General features: G+C 40.9%; 1 protein-coding gene across 1 annotated transcript; it reads right to left on the reverse strand.

The window, feature by feature from the left end:
* Positions 1-7,472: 7,472 nt before the first annotated feature.
* Positions 7,473-8,027, reverse strand: LOC148009263 (dirigent protein 21-like). The gene has a single exon (XM_087673517.1). The coding sequence runs from the start codon at positions 8,025-8,027 to the stop codon at positions 7,473-7,475; it is 555 nt and encodes a 184-aa protein (XP_087529643.1).
* Positions 8,028-9,189: the final 1,162 nt, after the last annotated feature.

The raw sequence follows: 9,189 nt of genomic DNA on the forward strand, positions 1-9,189 counted from the left end.
CTTAGATGACCGGGGCTCATACACAAAGAGGATTCTTTGTGCGAGAAGTTGATGGGGACGCATGTCCTTTTCGGGCGTTTCATTAATTTAGTGTGTACATGGGTGATTCCATAGCGGGTGATTCCGCAAAATGCATATTAAATTAATAAACGTTTATGAGTTTAGAGTGCGCACTCGTAATAAATTAAGGTTAGGATTTATTTCTAACCAATTGATTTATTTATGTAGCTGAAGACTGCTAGGTATTCACTTTTGTCGGTTTAATTGTATTATTTTACTAACGATTATGAATGCTTCAGTTGATGTGTAGAGATAGCAGCAGTGGCGGAGGAAAGCATTGGAGTCTAGCGGGTTTTCGACTCTTGGACTAGATTTTGATAGGCGCCACGCCTATATTTTGTTATGTCTATTGAGACATCGATTATTTATTATTATTTTGTATGCGCCTATGGGCATGGATATGTTATTTCTATTTGGACATTGAGATTGGGCGTGCCAGACTCTATGGGCACCGTCCATTAGCTTTATTTTCCTATTTTTGTAGAAAGCAAACTCAAAAGCTAAAAGCTTGTCATATTTTTGTAATTGGGCTATTATTGAGCATGAAGATTGGAAATATACATAAAATACATGCTTTGTGAAGCGCTCACACAAGGCATGGGGGAGATTGAACCCAATTTGTCTCTTGCCTCTTGTCGTGCATGCTTTTACATGGGTTTTTGTGCAAAAAGGTAGAGTACTTTGTTCTTGGGGACCTTTTGGGATTCACCACGTGAGCTTTCTGCGTCCGATCTGCGCACCAAGAGGAATCGAAATTACAAGGGTGGAGGCCACCGCAAGCTTGGAGCCTGCATCGGCTAACAATGATGGAAATACAGAATTCGTAGAATTTTTTGAGAACGAGGCAGACTCGTTCTTTTGTGGTGACATGTCTATCGACCTTCCAGTGTATGCAGAGTTGTGTTAGGAGATTAACATGGGACCATAGAATACTTCAATTCGTTGTTTAGATCTTCCATAAAGGTAGATAAGATATGCATTTTAAGAGGGATTTTTAAAAAATGATTTATATTAATGTGCTTTGTATAGTTTAAATTGATTATTCTAACATCATTTTTTATCTGTGCAGGTATCGACATTTTCAGAATGAGTCGAGGGATGAGCGATGAGGAGTTTCAGGACATGATGGCACACATGTCTCCAGATCAGCTCGCGAGATTCAGAGAGATGGCAGATCAGGAGCTGTCACGTTCTTCATCAGGGCGCTCTGCTAGATCAGCTTTAACGCGATCAGATGCTTCAGCTTCGAGCAGACGATCTCGACGCTCGCGACTTGGGCCAGAGGGAGGGACTGCGACTGCAGGAGTATCAGGGGGTGCTGCTCTGGAGACACGGACGCGGTGTCTCCGTCTCGTCATTTAGCTGGAGCTGCGTCACCTCCAGGATTTGTCACACCTGTGGGGACGTCCACTCCAGTTACTCTGGCTTTTGCGCAGCCGTCGGCAGATGGCACGCCTTTAGGTGGCACCCCTTTGAGTGGCACTCCGGGAGAGGGTACCCCCGTCGGTACACCGGATGTACACGGGTCTCCTGGATATGCCCAGGAGCGTGGACGGAGATGGGAGAGGGCCCATCTTTGGCATACTCCTAGGGGTTATGGATATCTAGTGGATGGCAGGTCAGGAGCCATCATCATGAATGATGAGGGGAGGAGGGTGATGGCTCGCATGAGAGAGTTGTGCCAACAAGTTTTTCGGCACAACGTCCTGGATCATTGGAGGAACATACCAGAGGGGAGCAAGGAGTACATAGTAGCATCCTTGCACGAGGAGTTCCCGGTGCCAGCTGCAGTGGATAGATTCTCTACGGGCTGGATCATGGATTGCATGCATGCATACATGTCACATAGACGATCCGACGCACTCAAGGCAATCAAGAGTGGGGCTCCAAAGCCCGAGTGGTTAGATGCAGAGGACTGGCGCCGACTGAGGGAGGAGGCTACAAATTCCCCAGGACGTTGGAGTCAGCAGCGGGAGGCGGCGAGGGCACGAATCGAGGCCGGATCGGTACATCATCTTGGGAGTGGCGGCCACACGACATATTTGGAGGACTTTGTAAGTTTCTCTTTTGTTTTGCTTATTTGTTTTTTTGAGATATTCTTTGTACTGACAATCATGTTTCTAACAGTTAGCATTTTGTTTTCTTTGCAGCACTCCATTACAAATCGCGATCCGCAAGGCCTTGAGACTCGATATGCAGAGAGGCACGGTCTCAGATCATTGATCGACCGATTGTATAGACGCGGCGGCCCAGTAAGTCACTCATCTTTCTTGTCCGTAGTTACCATGAGATATTTGAATGCATTATTGTATGGTGGATTGATATGTTGTTTCTTTTTCTGCAGAATCCGTTTGATGCTCCTTTGCAGCGGGAAGAGCTTTCAGGGGACGAGGATTTGTAGCTCGCCCTTGGATCCTTAGAGCTCACATACCTTTAGTTTTTAGTCGCCCGATCTATGTACACATTTTCTATGTATTAGTGATATTGTTTTATGATTGTACCAATCGCATTTTATGCGATAGCATGTATTTATTTCATCTATCAGTTTTATGATTTCAGTATACATTCTTTTTGTTTGCAAACGCTTTATATGCAGCAGTGCAGAAACTATTTTGTATGGCTCTCATACAGCACACAGTGCTATATGTGGCAGGGCAGCTTGCTGCCCTGCCACAAAAAAAAAATTCTCTGTTATCGTTGCTATTTGCGTCGCAAATTTACTGCACGCGTCGCTATTGTCGTCACTATAAGCGTCGCAAATTCTTTGTAACCGTCGCTATATGTGTCGCTATATGCGTAGCTATATTCGTCGCATTTGCGACGCATATAGCGACGATTCTATGGCGTCGTCAATAACGACGCTTTTTGCGACGACGGGGGCAAATTTTGTTGTTTGTATTTTCGTCACTTTAAACGTCGCTATAAGGTCTATATCTTGTAGTGTCATTGCAACATTATTCATTCTGTTTAAAGATAACATTAAAATACATATTCCTTCAATTGAAATGAATGCATCTATCAGTACTTATAGATTGTGAACAAGTTGAAAATCCTAGGAGATTATATCCCTGCACTTTGAATTTATTAGATAAAGTTTTGATCATGGCTTATTTCAATCAATGAAAAAATTATCTATAGTCTTTGGACAACACAAATACATTCTTTTGTAAAGAAAGCAGATCTACCTTCTCCCTATGCTAGAAAACACCTCCTTCTTTTCTTTTTCTAGATGTCTTGTAAAATCTAATGCACAATTCTTGAGAAGCTAGCCTATAGAGTGAAGAGATAAAAAGAGCATTGATACTTCTTCATTCCTCTCAAGACCATTGTATTTGGCCTCCACCTATATTTTTTGTGTGGATGTTGAGGGGGGACCCTTTGGAGGTTGGCTTGACAATGATGAGTTAGGTTGAGAAGGGGGTGACTAAGAAGTATCATTGTGAAAGAGTAAATTTGAGATAAGGCTTGATTGTGATGAATACAATATGAGGCTTTCAGTGGAAACTCGGTAAACAAGATAGAGATTGAAATTCTAAAATATAGTATACAAATTTACTTATACAAACACAGATACACACACATATATAAAGAGTCTACATGATTCAATATCTTCTCCATGTACATTTTGTTGTAAAAGGTGAAGATCAATATAGACATGCTATTTTCTCTTGAACAAAGGGGTATATGTAGCCTCTACCTTAATGTGCAATTGAGTCTTTCTTGTTACTCATATTATTGATTGACTATGAGCTTAGATTGGAAAGACGTGAATACAGTTACATAATTTTGCTAAAAAATTTTGGTTAATAGAAGGATCAAAGGGAAGAAGGAAAGATAGGTGAAAGGAAATAGAAAATGTGGTAGTTGAGTGTGTGAAGATAGATTGGATAGACATCGAGAAGGGGATATAATAGAGCTCTCATAAAGTGGAACAGAATAGTAGAGCTTAGAGAAAAGGGATAACCAAGTGGTTTTCAATTGAAGAAAATTCAAATATATATATATATGAAGGTATGGTAACTTAATTTTTTATCATTAATATATGTGCTTGAATAATATTTAGTATAAATAAAATTATTAGAAAATGAATGGATGAAAGTATGGAAAGTTGGTAAATATCTATACCTTTTCAAGTAGAAAATAAAAGGGATTTTAGGTAGGATTTTCAAAATAAGAATGATTTTATACTCTTATAAAGAGTCCAAAAGAATATTATGAACTTACAAATATCCTTCAAGAATGATTAAAAGAACTATTTTTTCCGTAGTCTTACTTTTTGAGGTTTTCCTCGTACAACTCTATCTTTTTCTCTCTCTTACATGGACTCTTCTGCTGCTTCTTCTTCTTCTTCTTCTTCTTCTTCTTCTTCTTTTGCTTTGTGTGTGTGTGTGTGTGTGCGCATGCGTTAGTAGTCTAGGAAAAATCATCTATATCTTTTACTATAGCTTAGCCACATCCAAGTTGCTCTATTTGAATGACAAGAAATGCAAAGGGATACATATAGTCAGATACCAAGGTTGGCTTGAAGAATGTTTAGTATGTTGTCATTTGCAATGTAGGGTTTATTCTTTCTGCCATATTCATTAGTACTTTTAGGTGCCTTGAGGTTATTGAGACTGGCTTGCTCAACCTTGGAGGACTAGCTTTGGTGGCATTCTTCCTTGCTTGGTTTTCAACCCTTATTTATGTGAGTACATTTAGCTTTTTCCAAATTAGAGCACGTTTGGAAATGGTCAACCAATCACATTTACCAAAAAATGGTTGAGGATAAGAGATGGATCACTAAGAAACAATATGAACTTTGGTAGTTTTGAGATAGTAATGCTGAGTGACATGATCGGCGTAGCTTCAAATGTGGAAGTCTAAGCTTCCCTATCGAGGAAAAGTTTTCATATGGAGGCTTCTTATTTGGGGTTATTCTAGGGGATGTGCTACATGGGCCAATTGCTGTGGTAGATGTGCCTTCTCTGCTACACGTGATGAGGCCCTTGCTCATCTTTTATTTCTTGCCCAATTGGGAGATAGATTTGGGACTTCATTCCTCGAGTATGGACATTGCTATTACATCGACAAATGGCCATCCATTCTTGGGTTTTGGGTAATATGCCATCCATGGCAATGTTATAGTCCCATCACCCTTGTCTCTTTCATTTCATGTAATGGATAGTCTTTGGCACATCTTGCAGACTCACAATGCTTCTATATTCTTTGATTTGGTATTGGGCATCCATAATCCTATAGGTGATGTGGGAGAATGGATTTTATGGCCCTTCCATGATTTCGATTGGCATGATACTTGGAGAGGTGGCTACTCCATTCTACAAATCAATTGACATACTAGTGTCAATATGATAGTTGGTATGCTTGTAAATATGCAAGATGCATATCCAATGTTGGTATGACCATTGGTATGCTCATGAATATGCATCTTGATGTAAAGGCTAGGTACAAGTTGTGATATACATTATAATAAAATTGCTATGATTATACAAAAGAAACTAGATGTTTATCTTGTGAGTGAGATTTCATGGGAAATTAAAAAAAACTTGTCACACCATGTAAAAATGGCATAAAACAAGACCTATCTTGGTAAGCTTAAAAAGCTTAAGGATTAGATAATGAAGCTAGCTAACCACTATGGATGTGAAGATGATGATGTCTATGACATATTGGGAGGAAAATGATGCTCTCTCTCTCTCTCTCTCTCTCTCTCTCTCTCTCTCTCTCTCTCTCTCTCGTTTCTTCTTCTCTTTCTCGCCCATTCTTTCTCAACCCATTTCACAATGTGTATCATGGCTCTCTTTTGCAAACATAGCTTGTAAAATTAGAACAATTGATGGTAAATTAAATTAATGTAGTCTAAGTATCCATTTCTCTCTCCCTTAAGGTTTATGTATATGGAAGCTTTGGCAAAACTCCATGCACTAGTGGTTTGATGAAAATTAAGCTTTAGGAAATCAATTATAACAACACAATGGCTTGTAATTGCATGCAATTACATCTCACTCCTTGCTTTGTCAATAAGTGTACCCTCCCCCTATTTTTCCATATCAACATTTTTTCATCCCCGTAATTGCACCTTTCTCCTTGAGCTACATTAAAGATCCTTAAATTTCTTGATTAAGGTTTTATCCTCCTTGCCTCATTCTCCTTTATTGCCCCTATAGACCATCAAAGTTCTTAAGTAATGACATGTGTTATTGCCTTTCATGCCGCCCTTCATGGTTTTGCTATTTTAGAGATATGATCTACAAATATCATGAAAGCTTATATCCCAATAGTTAGAGATAGATGTTATGTGTAAATGGAAGCTTAGAAGGCCATACTTTTGCTTTCATATACAAGGATAAAAATTCTGAAAAAGCCTACCATAGTGTTTAGAATTTGATCATTTTCACCTTATTGTTGAGCTGAAAAGGACCATAAATGGAAAAGAGCTATAAATACAACCATATTAAATTATTATATATCTTGATTATGTGCATATGCTTTTAGTGAAAGCCCTCCACATGTCTCCTACTCGAGAATCCTTTGCAAAGTGCAATTATTTCACATAGGACAAATTATTGTTCTTATTTTCATGCTTTCTTTATTAATGTCCATAGTAGCCCCTTTAGTTTGAAAAGATAAGTAATAATATAGACCCACATATCAATTCAATGAATATTTAATTCCATGCTTCAAGATGTGCTTTGCATTGGAGAGTCAACTCTTGGAAGGAAGCTTTCTTTCATTTTGCATTCCTAATTAGGGAAGGTTGAAATGCTTTGAAAACAATGTTGATATTGCAAGTCATGGTAATACATTCATAGCTTTGCGCATATAGGTTTGAAGCCCATGTAACAACGAGCTTATATGGGGAAATAGATGCAATTAACTTTTCTAATGTGGCAATGAAAGAAATGGGAAATTGCAAGGGGCAAGAGAATGGCTTGAAAAGAAGAGATGATGAAATGACAAGCAAGTGTTCTTTATAGGCCCTAGTGTTAGGGAAGGGTTAAGGTGTGTGGGGCGACCCACATATATATACATATAGGCTTCACCCTAGTTCAAATCCTTTATTGATCATTTTTGTCGAATGCACAAATCTTTACTTTCCACACATCATTGCATTCATCGCAATTGAATGAAAGACTATCGGCGGTTAGACTTTCAAAAATTTTGTAGCCAGGGTATGCACTTTGCCAAACCATGCTAAGAACTCGTTCATTACACAAATGCTACAAATTCTAGAGATATACACGGTTGGATAAACTTTGGAGAACCTATTAAACGTTTTAATCCAATCAAGGCTGAAAAATTAGTGTTTGGCCCGGACGGGAATGGGGATCAGGGACCTTATCGTGAATTCTGCCTTTTAAAACTGGATTGTATGAACAGAAATAAGCTCGGATGCTCGCCTGAGTGATCAGCTAGTGGAGGAAGCGGATGTCGTGGTGGAAGAGACGGTAATCGCCGTCCAAGATGAGACGCGTCGCGAAGCCGTAGCCACGGGCGCCACGAAAGCTGCCGGTGCCGCCGACGATGGCGAGCTCATTGATACGCTGGGCCTTCACCTCAGCCTGGATCTGGAAGGTGCCCTTGAAGTGGCCGTCATCGAAGGTGATGTACTCCACCTCGATGAGGTCGATGCTGTTGCCGGACAGGTCCTTTCTGTAGCTGGAGTCGATGGTGAAACCCCGCGCGAAGCCCAGCAAGCTGGAGTTGCGCTCTGGCCCCGACGTTACGTTGAAGGCGAAGAGCTCTCCGTGGCCGAACAGCCCGGTGAAACTGGTGTTTAGGGCCGGCAGCATGCTCTGGTTCAAGCTGCTGTCGGCTTGCAGCACCTGCACGTAGTACTGCAGCCGGCAACCCTCGAACTGCGGGGGAGCAGGGTATGGCTCGTCCCCCGTGTTACTACGGCATGATTGGTGCCGAAACTGCCGGCCAGCCCACGCGCCCCCAGGCTGCCCGATGATCATCGCCATTATAAAGGCTAGCCCTATTACGTGAACTAACACGATGTGGGCCGCCCCGACATTAGCTGTGATTGCCATCCTCTTTTGTCGTCCAGCTCTGCAGATAGGCTATAGCAGAAGAAAAAAAGGAAAGTGTTGTTTCTCGGACCAAGGTCTGCACGGCCGATGTAATTTCCAACGAGTCACACGATACAATCCACCGTCTAGCTGAGATTTGCGAGCCGATATAAGAAGGCAACGAAAACCAACAAGTAGCTGGTCTACTCTCCCTCGAAGATTATATGGAAAACCCAGCTATCCCCATGCGGCTCCATCACGCCATTCCAGCTATACATATCATCCGTAACAGACTGTTTTGGACGCGATGGACTTGAGAAAGGGTCAGCGCGTCATGGCCGCCTTCCTTCGTACCTCACGTACATGCTGTATAAACCTCGTACTGTATTGATGGTCGTATGCCTTCTAGTGCTTACGACGGTGACAGCGTATTCTTCAGCGCACGTGGGGGTAACTATGTTGATAGATTTTCAGCAATCAATAGCCCGTAGGAGTCATCGCCTTCGTACCTCTGTTCTTACCAGACGTTTCTTCAAGCTATGGATTCAAGCTATGAGACCTATTCCACAATGTGTTCTGATCTACATGGAAATCTGCCGTTCCAGAATATGTTAAAACAATTCTATCTAAAATTCTCCCGTGCACATGGAAAATCTAGCCATCTTGACTTATTCTTTCTCAAACCGAAAGTCAGTGCAGCGGATAACGTTTGACAAATTGAGCAAGATCCACTTCTCTAGCACATTTCTTGGCACCACATCTTTTGTATTGCACCTTTTCATTCATGTTATTACTGGTTGCTTTATGTGCAGTTTATGCTTACAAGGCTCATTAGTCTACCACGTAGTGTCTGTCATTGCAAACCTTGTGGAATTGCATCTCACTCGCTGCACTTTTTTTTGTTGAGCAATGCAATAGATTGTGTGGTTGTCTTTGCTTTCTCAAACTCATCGCCCCTTCTCTTTACATATTCTAGTACAAATAGTTTATGAAAAGTGAAGATGAACCTAAAAATATCATTGTGGTGACACTAGTGATCTTCCCCCATTTTCATGTTTTTTTTTTGTCTATTTTATTTGAGGTTTTCAACATAGTCCCTCCTCCCTAGTAGTAT

The sequence above is a fragment of the Lygodium microphyllum genome, unplaced genomic scaffold (assembly GCF_053477565.2).
Source record: "Lygodium microphyllum isolate KBCC unplaced genomic scaffold, Lygodium_microphyllum_v1.1.10 scaffold_31, whole genome shotgun sequence".
NCBI lineage: Eukaryota > Viridiplantae > Streptophyta > Polypodiopsida > Schizaeales > Lygodiaceae > Lygodium > Lygodium microphyllum.

What these genes read in the sequence shown, in the direction of transcription:
- LOC148009263 (XM_087673517.1), bottom strand. Translation starts at nt 8,027, where the DNA reads ATGGCGATGATCATCGGGCAGCCTGGGGGCGCGTGGGCTGGCCGGCAG.